Here is a 17,194-nt window from a genome sequence, read left to right as displayed (position 1 = left end):
GTAAGCTCCCCCTGTCTTCAGCAGTGGTTTGCTCCGGGAGTTCAGGAAATGTAGACACACAAGAATAACGACTTTATGCCTTGTTACATGAAGAACACAGTTAGGGAAATGGTCGGGAAGTAAAAGTTCTGACAGAGAATGTCAATTAAGGACGCCTTACAGGCGTGTGGAGACTTACAGCCATTGATACTCCGTTAAGGGATTCTGGGAAATATGCATACGGGATACGGAAAACCTTGGGGTAGATTCATAAAAAGTGTTGTGAGGTTAGACTGCAGAGTTAGAGAAGACAGTCTTATGCAGCACATATGTCATAGCATAAGGCTACATTCACACAACCATATTGGGGATATATGAAGGGCTGCAAGTTTGCCATCGTACAAACACTGTTGTTACACTGTAACTAACAGCTGACACCCTGTGTATCCCGATGCCGATTTAGCTCAGATCTTGAGCTGAACCGGTATCAGATCTGAGTCCGATATATGGGACACAGAGCACACAGGGGTTAAAGGAAATATTCCACTTACCAAAGTAAAAAACACCTACACACTCACCTACTCTCCTCTTCATCTTGATCCCGGCGGTGGTCTACACTAATCCTGACACACCGGGATCACCTAGAAAAAGTTATAAAAAGCAGCCCAGAGTGCAAGGACAAAGAAAGGGGACAATATAAGGGCACATTCACATGGCCGTCTGCGGGGACGTACATGCGGCCGCATGTACGTCCCCATAGATGGCAATAGCGTCCTCCTCTCCAGCACACGGCGGGCATACCGCGTGTGAATGGACCCTAAGTGTGTGTGGGGGAGGGTGCTTCTTCAGGAAATGGGACAATATAAGCTGGGCACCCAGGGAGTTATTGTGGGGCATGCAAAATTACCTTTTTGGCTATGAAACTATGAGACCAGACAACATCCCCCTTCACCCACCGGTCCCTCGAGAAAATGTATGTTTACAGCCGCTCCCTGGGAAAAAACAGGTTGGGGACCACTGCTTTAATGTAAATGTGGACAGCTTACCATATGGCTTGGACCTCATTCACATGAGCAATTTTGGGGTTAACGTTACATAACTAATGAAAATATAACTACAACAGGGGATTTATCACATTCTTTTTTTAGCATTTTGAAGCACAAAGTTCACCATGTTTTCCATTGTGACACCTGACCTTATCTTTGGAATCCAAATGTTAAAGTTTATATAAAAAAGTCACACATTTTTCCACAATGGTGGCAAAAAGCTGCATTTTTTGTGTAGAAAACCCCAATCCCCTGATGGTGGAAGAAAGGGATTATAATGGGTTGATCAAAAATGTTTTACTTTTTTTAAGTCGTAAAAAAACAATAAAGGAAGATGGCAGACTTGGTATAGTATGGACCCCGGTTCGGAACCTCTGCCTCTCTACATACTTCATGCTTTTTCTCTCCGAAAATGGTGTCAGCAGTGTTGTGCAAATTTAAACATTGCATCTGTTTAGTTGTCTTCTAATGGATGTGCTGTGTACATCACCAGATGTGGCACCACAAGTCACAGCATGCCTTCCCTCTACATTCACCACGTGACCAACCCCCTCCGTTTCACAGAGCGGCAGTCATGTGATCGCGACATCTAGCGACTGCCAACTGGAAGACCCCGCCTCTTCCTTTGCTCGTCCAATCACAGTCTTAGCTGAGACGCCGGAGCGAAGTTTGAAAATTACGGTTCCCCGTCAGCCTCAGGTGCCCTTTATCCCTGCTCCAGCGAGAGCGCCGGCCGCTTCAGCTCACACGCGGGGCGAGGAGGAAGCAGACCATGTCACGTTACACGAGGAAAAGGTGAGCGCGTGCGCCGGCCGTTACAGGACAGCACGTAGCTGTACGTACAGTACTATGCCAGGAATGTGATAGAGGAGCTTTATCTGCACCGCCCAGTAATAAAGGCTTTGTGTACAGTATGACGGCTCCACTGGGCCAGGTTATGTGTGAACGGGGTGTGTATTATTAGCCCTGCTACTGAGTACGTCCTGTATTCAGGGCTTGTAATGCTCCAGCACACTGGGAGGAGAAGTGCTCCCCCCTCTGCATAGAGCAGGGCTGGTGCTGTAACACACCAACAATACCTTCGTGTGAAAGCACCCAAAGGCTACATTCACATGGACGTATGATTTCTCCACTCCCGTATTTACGGGCCGTATATACGTGACGTTTTTCATCCGTATTTTATACGTCCCCATAGACTTCTAGGGCATGTGGAACTGAAATACGGGAGAAAATAGGACATGCTCTATATTTTTATACGGCTAGTATACAGCACGGTACGGAGTTAACAACGGCAATATAAATGGTCAGACGTATTGTCCATTGAAATCAATGTGGCCGTATGTATTCCGTAAAAAAAACTGTACGGATACGGCCGTTTTCATACGTCCGTGTGAATGTAGGCTAAGGCAACGTAGCACGGCGGGCACACGGCAGCGCGGAGAGAGGAGCAGGAGGAGGTGAGGACGCCGCTCACCCCCGCCCCTCTCCATAGGAACATATGAGCCACGCCGCCGTAATACAGGAAAAGATAGGACATGTCCTATCTTTTCCCGGGCTACGGAGCGGTACGGTGCCGCACGTGTGTGAATGTAGCCTAAGGCTGTATGCAGACGAACGTGTTCCTGACGTACAGTAGAATGGCGGGCACGCGGTGGCACCAGGAAGAGAAAAGGGTGAGTGGCGCTCTCCATATGGAAATATGGCGCATCTTTCTGCAAAACTGGATACGACCAGGCACTACCAAAATAATATTTGTATGAAAACATCCGTGCATCCTTTCTGGTGGACGATAGGACATGTCCCTATCTTTTCCCGGCTACAAAACGATCCGGTGTCGCACACCACTCCATACAGCACTATCCGCTCATTGCCGTGGGGCGACATAAATCTGACGTTTATACCATCCGTCATGGTCAGTTTGGTAAGTATCTGTGATCCATGCCTTTTATTCAAACGGAGAAAAGGTACTGCAGCCAACGTCATTTTATCTATGCAAAAAACTATTGCATAAGATACCTGCCTAAACTGAACATAACCGATGACATCAAATTTATATTGATGTTAATGGGATTTTTAATTGATACGTTAAACCTCTATTCTTTGCTTTTATTAAAAGCAAAGAATAGAGTGAACTTGGTAGTGTGAACTTGTGTTACAGCTGAATATGCAACATGGAGGTGCTCTTGCAAAACCCCTATGAGCCCTTTAGTCTGGCATAATTTTAAAAGCTTACTTTAGAAGGAAGGAGGCCTTGTATAACAAATATAAGATTGCCTCGATCTATGAGTAAGTGCCCCTTGTTTATCATGATGAATTTTGATTGTAGATTTCCTTTAAGTGAATCCTGGGCTGCAGTAACATTACTCAGCCACTACACAGAAGGTGGATCTCTTCTGTTTACCTCCTTTTCTGCATCTGACATAGAGATGGTGGAATGCAGTATGTTGGACCTCTACTGGTCATCAATAACCAGAATCTAAAAAATCTCCCGACACCTGGAACCCCTGACTCTTGCATTGGGCGCTTGCCTTGTCTACCATCACGCTCTCCATGTTCTGAGATCTCGTGCAGTGCACCTGTGACATCAGCAGAAGACGAGCAATGTCAGTGCTATAATCAGGCGCATTGCACCTGTGGGTGTTACACAGCCCCTGTGGATGGCGCATTACTGCAGTTGAGATCCTCTCCTCCATGACTTTGCTATGAGTGAGGCAGAATAAAAGTGGAGTTTTGTAGAATGTTGAACAGGGCTGCTTTTAGACAAAGTGGGGCTCCAAACTAAAACTATTATGAACATTTACAGTCAGTAACCTGCTCCCTTTCGCACAACAGTAACATTATGTAATCGACAGTAGTATGGTGAGGTTGTAATATGGGACTGTAGGAGAATTTTATAGCAGATAGACAGATGATAGGTAAATTGATAGAAGATAAATATGAAATAGAAGTTCATAGATGGATAAGAGTTATATATGCAGAAACATAAAGTAGATTATCTATTTCTTATCGATCTATATATAGGTACAGTAAGCGAGCTAGAAAATCTATTGATACATGGATAGGTAATATCGACGACCCCTCTGCCCACTGTGACCTCTGTTGAAGTTTCGGGCTGCAATGATCAGCTGTAAGATGTCCGTAATGAAGCTTTATTGATAATCCTTGGTCCCATGACAGCACAAAATGTTCTGGAGTTACAATTCTAAAATGTACAAATACAACTTAAGAGAAAGCTTAAAGACCTTATCATGTAACCTGGGGACTGCCTCAAGATGGGTAAATAGATAGACAAAAGCTAGATAGAAAATATACAAATATATAGGAGATGGATTACTAGACAGATGCTAGATATATAGACAGTAGATGGGTGATAAGTATCTTCACCCGGGCATTCAACCAAGGGTATTAAAGGAGCAATGCATCCTCTGCTCACAAAAGTAAACATGCAGGGACCCATTTAGGACAAGGAGGCCTGAGAGGCCTTCAGAGAGTAATAACTTTGGATCCATGGTACCTAGATTCTCAATTTTTTTTTCTGACATGTAGGGATCCAGAGATATTTGTTTAAATTGAGAATTTCAGTATATATCACTCCCCAAGACACACCAAAAGTAAATATCTCTGGTCCCCTGGCACCTGGAAAGGTTAGGTTCATATTAAAGAGTAGGTTACTCTCTTTTAGAAGAAAAAAGTGAGATTCTAGGCGCCGAAGTTATCGGTCTCTGAAGTGTGTACCCCCTCCAGAATACTAGCCAGCAGGGTGAGTTTGGAGGAGGGGGCCGATAAAGTAAATATTGACTTGATATGTCAAATTTTGATAATAGATAATATTAACTGTTACTGTCATTAACCCTCTCCTACCTAGAACATTCCCAGAGCACACTTACTCTATTGGGTGATCTATTTTTTACTTAAATTGAGTGAAACAATTACCGTATATACTCGTGTATAAGGCGAGTTTTTCAGCACAAAAAAATGTGCTGAAAAACATCCCCTCGGCTTATACACGAGTCTATTGCAAAAAAAAATTACCCACTTAAAAAAAAATAAACTTAAATACTCACCCTCCGATGTCGGCGCGGCTCCCCTTCTCTCTTCTTTCTTCTGTCATGGATGCGGCCATGTTTTCTTCGTGGCCACGCATACTATGACGTCAGCAGCGGCCGCGTCATAGTATGTGCATGCTAGAAGAAAACATGGCCGTGTCCATGCCGGAAGAAAGAAGAGAAGACGAGCCGCGGAGAAGAAAGAAGACAGGACACTCTGAAATCAGGGACATCGGGGAGCCGCGCTGACATCGGAGGGTGAGTATATAAGTTTCTTTTTTTTAAGGGCCATGGGGGCAGGCTTGTTGTATGCTGCTAGGGGCTTGTTGTATGCTGCTAGGGGCTTGTTGTATGCTGCTAGGGGCTTGTTGTATGCTGCTAGGGGCTTGTTGTATGCTGCTAGGGGCTTGTTGTATGCTGCTAGGGGCTTGTTGTATGCTGCTAGGGGCTTGTTGTATGCTGCTAGGGGCTTGTTGTATGTTGCTGCTAGGGGCTTGTTGTATGTTGCTGCCGCTGGGGGGCTGGCTGGCTGTATGCTGCCGCTGGGGGGCTGGCTGGCTGTATGCTGCCGCTGGGGGGCTGGCTGGCTGTATGCTGCCGCTGGGGGGCTGGCTGGCTGTATGCTGCCGCTGGGGGGCTGGCTGTATGCTGCCGCTGGGGGGCGTTTGACCAATGCATTTCCCACCCTCGGCTTATACTCGAGTCAGTAGTTTTTCCCAGTTTGGTGGTAAAATTAGGGGTCTCGGCTTCTACTCGGGTCGGCTTATACTCGAGTATATATGGTAATATATTATCCTGCTCGCCTAATGTGACTATGTATTGGAACTGTGACCCAGAACTTGTCCAAAAAGTTATGCTTAACATGAAAATCGCACACATTCCTGAATGTTTTTATTTTACAGCATCCTCCATTATTTATACCAATGTTGTGGCGTTCTACTCTTTTCTTATGAACCGCCAAAGTTTCTGTTGTGTGGCTATAACGTGATAATGGTGCAGATCTAAAAGTGATTTTAGTTATCTCATTAGCTTGGTTTATGGATATATAGTTTATTATTTGGGTTACCGTTGTGTAATTGTTTATCGCAGACAAGGGTGCGGAGATCCTCATAGCTGTGCGCCAAAGATATCTGGTAGGAGGATCAAAGAGGCTAATGGAGCGTGGAGTAGCTGCGTCATGTAGCCTCAGCTCCAACTACTCCATGCCCCAGTAGCCTCTTTAGAAAATCTGCATATTAGGGAAATAAAACTTTTAAAAACATTGTGGAAAGGGCTTTTAAGGGCTAATCCTCACGTCCAACAGATGCACCTACCTATATCTCTATAGGTAGATCCGTGGTGGTAGGTTTCCTTCAAGGGGATAGGGATAGAGCTCTCTTGAAGGTGGGGGAGCCTTGTGAAGCGATCCAGGGGTTCCAGATCCCTCCAAACAGTGGTAAGGTGTCTGTCCTAGTTGCCTCAATTCTCTCAAATAGCATCAGTAGGTTGATTCTGTTCTTCCATTTAGCTGCTAAGTGAATTCTAGTCGCTAAAGCTATAAATTGGACTAAACAATGGTTTTAAAGGGGTTATCTGAGTTTAAGAAGTTACTTGGGGCCGGGCGGGCTATTTAAAAATAATAAACAAGTACTTACGTCCTCCGGCGCCACAGATGTCTGGCACGGACCATCTGATCCGTGCCTTTGTTTGCGGAGATGGTATTGGATGGGAGCTTCTGGCTGGCCGGAAGCTCCCTGTGCGCCCTTGAAAACAAAACTCACCGGAGGAGGTAAGTACACGTTTATTATTTTTAAATAGCCCGTCCCAGCCTGGCCCAAAATTATTCCTAAACTCTAAACTTTAACCTTTGCTCTTTTATCTCCTAGTAGGAGTACTGCTGGGGTTACAGGTGTGTTGCCTAACAGAGGGCAGATGAGTGTTTTCACAAATGTAGCCTTATGAGTTTTGTTTTTAGGTTTTTTTTTTTTTTTTTTTTTTGTCTTCCTCTGGATCAGAACTCTAGGATATTGTTAAATTTCGTTTCAATCTGAAAACAATATTGATTCTTTCCAATATAGCGAGGTTTTGGCTTCGTCAGTCATCTCCAGCACAAACCAAGCCCTAGCAACTCTTATGGACATTTGGGATGGCCTGGGAATCAAAGAAGAGATGCGTTTGCAGAGAATTGAAGAAGTGAAAAAACACATTGAGGTAAATGGGTTTTCAATGCTTTGTGGTATAAAAAGTGCAAAAAATCCAAAGGCAAGATCCAGCGCAAAGCAAAAGTACAATCTTTATTCTACATAATTAAAAACCATTATAGCGCTTCATTGAAAGGTACTTGAATCTATGCAATTCTTGGTCAAGGCATGAAGTAGCGTTAAAGAGAACCTGACGTGCAAATTAACCCACCCAAAATAAATACTTCATTAAAAACTATGATTAAAAACATTGCCCTTATCTCTAAATGGTTCCTTTCCATTGCTGCAATGTTAAAAAAAAAAAAAAAAAATCAGTTTGTAAACTTGTATGCAACTCACCTGATGTGAGTCCAGTGATGCCCTGCATATTTATTGGTTACTTGCTTTGCCCTGCCACTTTTTTATGATTGATAGGTCTCACTGCTACAGAACGGATGCCATGTGCAACATAGAGAGAGCTTTGTTACATCATCGCACCAGGGTGACGTGGTCTCAGGTCCTTTCACATCTGCACAGGCTACCCCATGTAAATGGTTGCAAATGTAACTGGGTAAAGGACCTTAGATGACATACCCGAGTCACTTAGAAGAGGCCTGAGACATGAGGAGGAGTAGATGGGAGGGGTCGGTTGACTCACCCCTTTGATGCCAGGGAATATAAGATAAAGTTTTATGGGGCTCTAAGGGAAACAATTTTTAGCTAAGAAAGTTGTCAGTTAATAGTGCTCTATAGGAACCTTTCACCATTTGTAAAAATGTGGTGACGGATTCCCTTTAAACAGTGTTCATATGAGCTTGTGACTGCCCACCCAAATGGTTGGATACAAGAGTTAAACCTTTTTCAAAAAAATTGCTCTTTGTGTTTAGCACATGTGCACAATTAGGAGACTTCTCACTCCTTTCTCGACATTGCAACATTGTATACGACCAACACTTTATATCCACATTTCATTGATATGTGAAAACGCCTTTTTATTCAACTGCGTTTTAAAAATACAAAAGGAGACGTAAATTCTCTGTATACCGTAGGCATAAATTCCATATCTTCAGCGTTACACACTGCAGCAGGGTATGTTTACGGAGGTGCTGCCTCCTTCCTTGCTTGGGTCCCTAGTATAAATATGCTAAGCACAGCTCCCTTATGTTTGCCACCTTTACTCTTTTTTTTTTTGTTTTCCCAATTGTCTTGTAGGAACTGTTTAACCGAATGATACACGAAGAAAGGGAAATGAAAGACAGAATTGAGAAGAGTATTCAGTTCTGCAGAAAGCAGTTAAAAACACTCTGCCACGATTTATCTATAGATGAGTATAAGGTGAGCAGTGTATGTTCAAAACCAGGGCATCCTATTATAATGTTGTAATCTCCCACAGCGATGGCTCTGGAAACTTAGAAGCTTTATAGTTTAGCCTTCGTCACATCTATGATGAAGCTCTAGTGCGTTGCAATATATCGTACGCTAATCAGAGACTGTGAATAGCTGGATTAATCCTAGTAAATATTGCTAGTAATATATAACACCCCCCTCCCCCCTTAGTAATGATTATTTCCATCTCTCCAGCATACAACACAACCGCAGTAACACGCATATATAAATATATATACTGGAATATAAGCCGACCCGAGAAAACCTATTGACTCGAGTATAAGCCGATGGTGGGAAATGCCTTGGTCACAGTGTCCCCGGTATATAGCCTGCCAGCCCTCCCCTCCCCAAAAAAATACTTTGAGTACTCACCACTCCAAAGCCCTGGGCAGCACCTCTTCTATCTCCTTGTGTGCGACAGGTCCCCTGGCAGTTCCATGGGCATCGCCTCTTAATTCTTCATGTGCGCTGGTGCCAGGTCCGCGACGGCTCCATTCACAGGGCCCGGCCGGCGCACATCTGTGATGTCAGTAGTGGCTGACATCACAGTTGTGTGCTGGCCGGGCTGTTGCGGACCTGCAGCCCGCATGAAGACAGAAGATGAGCTGCTCGGGGCATCAAAATGGTAAGTACTCAGTATAAGCCGAGGGGAATTTTCAGCACAAAAATTGCTTAGAATCTACTTATACTCGAGAGCTTCACCAGAAGTCACAGCGGGCAGAGGGGTCCGTCTGTAAGTTGGGTGCCTTTAAGTAGGGGACCACCTGTGTGTGTGTATGTATGTATGTATGTATGTATATATATATATATATATTTGTATGTATACATGCAGTTCCCTACTTAAAGACAGCCAACTTACAGACGGACCCCTCTGCCCACTGTGACCTCTGGTGAAGCTCTCTGGATGCTTTACTTTAGTCCCCCACTGAAATGATCAGCTGTAAGGTGTCTGTAATGAAGGTTTATTGATATTCCTTGGTCCCATTACAGCAAAAAAAAAATTAACTCCAATTGTAACTGGAGCAAAAAATAATTTTTGTCTGGGACTACAATTAGAAAATATACAGTCTCGACTTGCATACAAATTCAACTTAAGATCAAACCTAAGGAACCTATCTTGTAGGTAACCCTGGGACTGTATATGTTATATATATGTATACCCCCTCAGGATGTCGGTGTCCTGGCGCAAACACATAGGGGGCTATTTGTGTGGCCATGCAATTGTCTAAATTGCCCACACTTGATGGGGGTTCCGGAGCACCCACCCAGTTTATAATCTGGCCCTGTATACCATTGATGTCATTGAGTTGTAGTCTAATCTAATGATAAGCTATTAAACCCCTTTATGCACAATGATGTGTATAAATTCCTGACCATGCCACAGCGGCAGCACAGTATTTGCTCTGGCTGATGGCCAAACACCCGAGAGCCTCTTGCTCGGGATACCTGTCAGGAATATATAAAATCATTAACATGTTAGTTTTCCCCATCCCAAAATTACTTGATTTATTGAAATAAAAAAAAATATACGGTAAGTGTGGGGTCTACTTTGCTTTCTGTTTGCTTCTTTTTTACAGCCCCATGGGACATGCTAGTCAGTCAATAGTCTTGGCATGACAGCTAGGTTCCTGGTGTACTGTCTGTCATTGAAGTAATTTGTCTTGGGGAATGCAACCCCCTTAAATGCATTTGATAACACTTTTCTTTTATTTTGTAGATAGATGAAAATATGACTATTCTTCAGATTGAGAGAGACTTGAGAGTGAGATTAGAACTTCTTGCAAAACAGAAGAATGAAAGACTGGAAGAATTAAAAATACTACAGCAGAAAGACCAAGAGCTGTGTTCTGATCTGTGTGTTACCCCATATTATATCCCATCGGGAAGCATTCCCAGTCTTGTACAGCTAGAAGAACTCAAAGAGCACATTAAAGTTCAGACAGAAGAAAAGGTATACAATATACAAAAGGCTTTTAAAATTATGTAAATAACATCTATGGAGCCCAGAGAACCTCAGGCTGATTTACTTAATTTTAAAAGCCTTTTTTTCTTAAAAAAGATGGCATGGGAAGCTTAAAGACCAGCAGATACTGCTAGAGGGGGCTCATACCAGTATGTCAGTGTGTTTAATTTACAATCCTTCATGGTGGTATGTTGTATGTGGTATGTTGTGGATGTCTGGATAAGCTGATCATTGGGTATTTTCAGTAGTATCAGGCTGTATTGTGTCTGTTCTGTGTAAAAAGAAAGAAAAAGTAGAGTATGTCCTAGTCTGAACTGTTCTCACTGATCCGTGTGTACAATAGACGTTAAAGGGCACCTACCACCACAAATCTACCTATAAAGGTAGATCGGGTGGTAGGTGGATAAATGGGACGTGAGGATAGCCCTTTTAAGGGCTAATCCTCACGTCCCCGCAATTTTTTGGTAACTTTTATGAAACGTTTATGCTAATTTTATTATGCGGCTACTGGGGCGTGGAGTAGCCGCATCTGAGGTTACTCGAGGCGGCTACTCCACGCCCCGGCAGCCACTTTACCCCTCCTTCTCACCATCTTCGGCGCGCAGCTGCTCGTAGCTGCGCGCCCTCGTCCAACGATCCGGCAGTCTGCGCATGCGCAGAACAGCAGGCCCGAGCCTGCGCGGTCACTGCTCCGAAGTGCAGACTGCAGGATCGTCGGACGAGGGTGCGCAGCTAAGAGCAGCTGCGCGCCGAAGATGGTAAGTAGGAGGAGAAAAGAGGCTACCGGGGCGTGGAGTAGCCACCTCGTGTAACCTCAGATGCGGCTACTCCACGCCCCAGTAGCCGCATAATAAAATTAGCATAAACGTTTCATAAAAGTTACCAATCCGATTGCAGTCCATGAACATGGGCTTGTGAACGAGAATTCATTGCAGAACCCCATTGGGAAGTCTGTTCCCCAAGAACAGAAAAAAATTGGATGCAAATTGTATACAAATCGGCCAACAGCTAGTATGTATTTACTTTACCAACAGATAAAAGAAAAATTGATGGATGAGGGACATTGATTTATGTAGGTAATGTGGTTTACGAATGACTGTTTTGAGCATGAGGCTATCTACTCCTTCTATTGGGGAGTCCATTTAACCTGCAGCTTACACAATGTGTGATCTTTTCCTTTCATAGAGAAAGCGTCTTCAGGTCTTTTCCACCCTCAGAGCTGAAATTAGACAGTGTCTAAATGAAATGGGGCGCCAACCAGAGAATTCTCTGGAACAAGATGCCATTTGTGAGGATGAAGAGGCTTTCTTCCTTACGCCGGAAAATATCAAAGCACTTACAGTTCTCAAAGCGCAGGTTTGTCTGTATTTTGATGTTAATTTTGATCCCTCTGCTAATTGGGAGGAGGGATTAGTGTTCACACCTGATAAGTTAAGGTCTAGCAACTCACTTTTGAGCTCGATCAGTTTTGGCTTGTGATTTCAAGTGGCTAGTGATTTTAAGTGGAGTAGAAAAAAAGCGGAGTTTTGTGTGTGTTAAGAGTGAATCTGTTGTTTGGGTGATTGTGGACTGAGTATATAGGTAATAGCAAGGCACTTTTCTGAGTGTCACAATTTAAATAGATTTTTTTTTCCTTTCTTTGCCTGGTCTGCTAATTGGGAGGAGGGATTAGTGTTCACACCTGATAAGTTAAGGTCTAGCAACTCACTTTTGAGCTCGCTCAGTTTTGGCTTGTGATTTCAAGTGGCTAGTGATTTTAAGTGGAGTTGAAAAAAGCGGAGTTTGAAAAAGAGAAGTCCACAGAACTGTAAGTAACCTACATATCTCTTGATTTATATACTTATCACTGTTTTGTTACTAGGATATGGCTAGCAAGATTGGTGGTATGCTCCAGTGCACACTCTGCCGCATGTATACACTGCTGGAGCAAGAGTTCGAGGGTGAATACCGCTGTGACAGATGTGCCCATATTTTTCTACTAGAAGCTCGTGTTAGATCTGGAGGAAGATATTGCACGGCTGCGAGCAATTGACAATCTTGAGAGGAGTATGCTGCTCACTGAGCAAGCAATAAGCGGGGTAGAAGTGGAGGGTGGAGAGGAAAGCCAGCAGGGCCAGGTGGGTAGCTGGGTTACTGTAACTAGAGGGGGCAGGAAGGGGTCAAAGAAAAGGAAGGCCAACTCTGACTCTGAACATCCAAGCAAAATTGCAAAATTGTGCAATGATGTAAGGACGTCAGTGTCAGAAATGGCAGCCCTAGCGGATCCTGCTCTCCCTTACAGCCGGGGGAGCAGACCAGCTAGTAGTAGGGTGGATGGGAGTGCAGGTAAGCCAAGGCAGCTAGTGGTTGTAGGGGACTCTATAATAAGGAAGACGGATAGAATAATTTGTCGCCAAGACCGCCTCAACCGAATGGTTTGCTGTCTCCCTGGTGCCAGGGTTCGGCATGTGGTGGAAAGGGTGGATAAATTACTGGGAGGGGCTGGGGATGACCCAGCTGTCGTGGTCCATGTTGGTACCAATGACAGAATAGATGGTAGGTGGAGGAGCCTGAAAAATAATTTTAAAGAATTAGGTTCAAAGCTTAAGAAAAGGACCTCCAAGGTAGTATTCTCCGGAATCCTACCTGTGCCATGCGCTACACAGAGCAGACAGCGGGAGCTCAGGGAGTTAAATGCATGGCTCAGATCCTGGTGTAGAGCAGAGGGATTTGGGTTCCTAGAGCATTGGGCTGACTTTTCACTGGGGTACAAGCTGTTTTCTGCAGATAACTTGCACCTAAATGGAAGGGGGGCTGCTGTGCTGGGGGAGAAGATCCTAGCAGGGGTGGAGGAGTATTTAAACTAGGATCGGGGGAGGAGGGAAAGGAAGACACTGAAGGGGTAGACAGGTCAGAGAGGGGGCAGGTTATGTTGGTGGGTGGTGAGGTGGGCGGTGTATGGGGGCCTAAGGCAGTGGATAAGGAGATCCACAAGTTGCAGAACAGTGGTGAGGATATATGTGCCAGTAAAATTACTTTAAATCAGATAAATAACTGTGGAAAATTAAATTGTATGTTCACAAATGCCAGAAGTATTACAGGCAAAATGGGCGAGCTTGAGGCTCTGATATTAGAAGAACAGTTAGATGTTGTTGGTGTAGCAGAGACATGGCTTGATGCATCGCATGATTGGGGTGTTAATATTCAAGGTTTTACACTCTTTCGGAAAGACAGGGCAAATAGGAGGGAAGGTGGTGTATGTCTGTATGTCAGAAGAGACTTAAAAGCGATTGTGAATGAGTCAGTGGTCTCAGAGTGTGAGGAGGCTGAAACTTTGTGGGTTGAAATTCAAAGCCAAGAGAGCTTTGAGAAAATTATTTTTGGTGTAATTTATAGACCCCCTAACATCTCTGAGGAAATAGAGGGTCACCTATATAGACAGATGGAGCGGGCTGCACAGAATGGGACCGTAGTGATAATGGGAGACTTTAACTTTCCAAATATAAATTGGGGTCAGGGCTCGTCTTCATCTGTGAAGGGGAGACATTTTATGAACATTCTTCAGGATAATTTTATGGTGCAGCTTGTAGAAGATCCCACAAGAGGTGACGCATTGTTGGACCTTGTGATTTCTAACAATGCGGAGATTGTCCAAAATGTCAGTATCCGGGAACCCCTTGGGAACAGCGATCATAATATAATTATTTTCCTCTTAAACTTTAAAAATCCGAAACAGGTGGGAAAATCGAAAACTTTGAATTTTAAGAGGGCTAATTTCCAAAAATTCAGGGCTGCAATACAGGATATAGACTGGGATCAGATACTGTCACATGGTGATACTAATGTTAAATGGGAGAAATTCAAATCTATCCTGGGTTTTTATACTTCTAAATTTATTCCAATAGGCAACAAGTATAGACGGGCTAGATTACACCCCGCGTGGCTTACAGCTACAGTTAAAAGGGCAATTAATGAGAAAAAGAGGGCATTTAAAAAATATAAATCTGACGGGTCACCTGAGGCTTTCAATACTTACAAAAAACTTACCAAAATCTGTAAAAAGGAAATCAAATCAGCCAAAATACAAAATGAAAGACAGGTGGCTAAAGATAGCAAAACAAATCCCAAGAAATTTTTTAAGTATATCAATGCAAAAAAAAAATGGGTCACAACAGGTTGGACCCCTTTATTCTGAAAATGGGGCATCGGTGACTGGAGACCAAGAGAAGGCGGAGATACTTAATAGGTTTTTTAGCTCCGTTTATACAATAGAAGAGAGAACTTCTGACTTGGGTGGTGCCAGTGCGGGTCATTCACCCTGTAATATAGTAGACTGGCTGAATGTAGGCATTATCCAATCTAAGCTCAATAAAATCAATGTGTACAAAGCTCCTGGACCAGATGGGTTACACCCCAGAGTTCTTATAGAACTCAGTTCTGTTATTGCTGTACCACTGTCTATAATCTTCAGGGATTCCATAATGTCTGGTGTGGTGCCAAGTGACTGGCGCAAGGCAAATGTGGTGCCAATATATAAAAAGGGCTCTAGAACTTCGCCAGGCAATTACAGGCCTGTAAGCTTAACTTCCATTGTGGGGAAAATACTAGAAGGGTTAGTAAAAGACTACATACTGGAGTATGTGACATCAAATAGAATAATAAGTGATAACCAGCATGGGTTTACTAAGAATAGAAGTTGTCAAACTAACCTTATCTGCTTCTATGAAGAGGTGAGCAGGTGCCTGGATGGAGGAGCAGCTGTGGATATTGTGTTCTTGGACTTTGCAAAGGCATTTGACACTGTCCCTCATAGACGCCTGATGGGTAAAATTAGGGCTATTGGTTTGGCAGAAATCACTTGCAATTGGATTGAAAACTGGCTGAAGGATCGTATCCAGAGAGTTGTGGTCAATGATTCCTACTCGGAATGGTCACCAGTTATGAGTGGTGTACCTCAGGGTTCTGTGCTTGGCCCACTACTATTTAATATATTTATTAATGATATAGAGGTAGGAATTAATAGCACTGTGTCTATTTTTGCAGATGACACCAAACTGTGTAGTGTAATACAGTCTATGGAGGATGTTCATAGGCTGCAGGGTGACTTGGACAAACTGAATGTTTGGTCATCCACTTGGCAAATGAGGTTTAATGTGGATAAATGTAATGTTATGCACCTGGGGGCTAATAATCCAAAGGCAAAATATGTCCTTGGGGGAGTAAATCTGGGAGAGTCCCTTGTTGAGAAGGACCAGGGGGTACTAGTAGATCATAAATTGAATAACAGCATGCAATGTCAATCAGCTGGCTCTAAAGCTAGTAGGATCATGTCATGTATCAAAAGTGGAATGGACTCTCGTAATAGGGATGTAATATTACCACTATACAAGGCACTGGTTCGGCCACACCTGGAATATGCTGTGCAGTTCTGGGCACCGGTCCATAAAAAGGATGCCCTGGAGCTGGAGAGGGTTCAACGTAGAGCCACAAAACTGATAAGGGGTATGGAGGGTCTTAGTTATGAGGAAAGATTAAAACAACAAAATTTATTTAGTCTGGAAAAGAGACGACTACGAGGGGACATGATTAATTTATATAAATATATGAATGGTCCATACAAAAAATATGGTGGTAAGTTATTCCAGATTAAATCAAATCAAAAGACGAGGGGGCACTGTCTCCGTTTGGAGAAACCAAGGTTTAATCACCGGAGGCGACAGGGCTTTTTTACTATGAGAACGGTCAATCTGTGGAATAGCCTGCCTCAGGCGCTGGTCACAGCAGGGACAGCGGAGAGCTTCAAGAAGGGTCTAGATGCCTTTTTACACCTAAATAACATTGATTGTTATGCTATATAGGATTGTTTCCCCTAAATCCCTTCCTCATCCAATCCCTACCCTTCCTTGGTTGAACTTGATGGACAAGTGTCTTTTTTCAACCGTATAAACTATGACTATGAAAGTTTTACTGGTTTGGCCTGTTTCTGAACTTGTCTTTCAATGTCGCTGACAAAGTTGGTATGAATATATTTTCTTGTTTCTATATTTTCTTTAAAGATACTTTTGAGAAAGAGAAGGATTTTATTGATAATATACATTCCACTAAGCAACCTCTTATCCTCCTCCATCCCAAACTGCTGACTTCTAAGCTTTATATAATGTTTATTACTGTCCTGAGTATCCTTATTGTAGAAGGTCTTATAATTTATTCACGCCCCTGATGTGCACGGATCAAATCATGGTACAATCTCATTCATCCAAAGCTGGATCTCATACTATTGGCTATATGTATTTCCAGCTTGAACTGAAAAAGGAAGCGCTTCTGTCCACATTGAAAACCGTTTCAGAAAAGGTTCAGTCTTTGTGGGAATTGCTGCAAGTTACACAGGAGGAGAGAGAAGCATGCCAAAAGATTTCTGGGATGTCCATATTTGAAGAACTAAGAATGGTAAGTTTTCTATTCATTTACTTTTTTATTTATACATTTTGATGCAACTATTTGTTAAAAGATGACATTTATCTCCGATCAATAGTAGGTTACAAAATAAGATGTACAGAAGACTAAACCCAGTTGATACAGCAGAGTCTTAAGGAAAAAGCCATTCATTCCACACTTTTTACAGTGCCTTTCATGCTG

General features: G+C 43.3%; 1 protein-coding gene across 2 annotated transcripts in view; it reads left to right on the top strand.

Moving 5' to 3' along the window:
- Positions 1-1,616: 1,616 nt before the first annotated feature.
- LOC140069534 (protein regulator of cytokinesis 1-like) overlaps positions 1,617-17,194 on the top strand; it is a 31,431-nt gene continuing 15,853 nt past the window's right edge. Inside the window, exons 1-6 of one of the 2 annotated variants that reach the window (XM_072115368.1) lie at positions 1,617-1,820; positions 7,129-7,261; positions 8,443-8,565; positions 10,334-10,567; positions 11,765-11,935; positions 16,856-17,005. In XM_072115368.1, coding sequence (XP_071971469.1) covers positions 1,798-1,820; positions 7,129-7,261; positions 8,443-8,565; positions 10,334-10,567; positions 11,765-11,935; positions 16,856-17,005 — 834 coding nt within the window. In that variant the 5' untranslated portion in view covers positions 1,617-1,797. The remainder of the gene's footprint in view (positions 1,821-7,128; positions 7,262-8,442; positions 8,566-10,333; positions 10,568-11,764; positions 11,936-16,855; positions 17,006-17,194) is intronic. The other variant, XM_072115359.1, reaches the window with a different exon arrangement.

The sequence above is a fragment of the Engystomops pustulosus genome, chromosome 1 (genome assembly GCF_040894005.1).
Source record: "Engystomops pustulosus chromosome 1, aEngPut4.maternal, whole genome shotgun sequence".
NCBI classification, from domain to species: Eukaryota; Metazoa; Chordata; class Amphibia; order Anura; family Leptodactylidae; genus Engystomops; species Engystomops pustulosus.
Note: the sequence above shows the minus strand (reverse complement) of the source record. Positions and strands in the feature narration are given on the sequence as shown.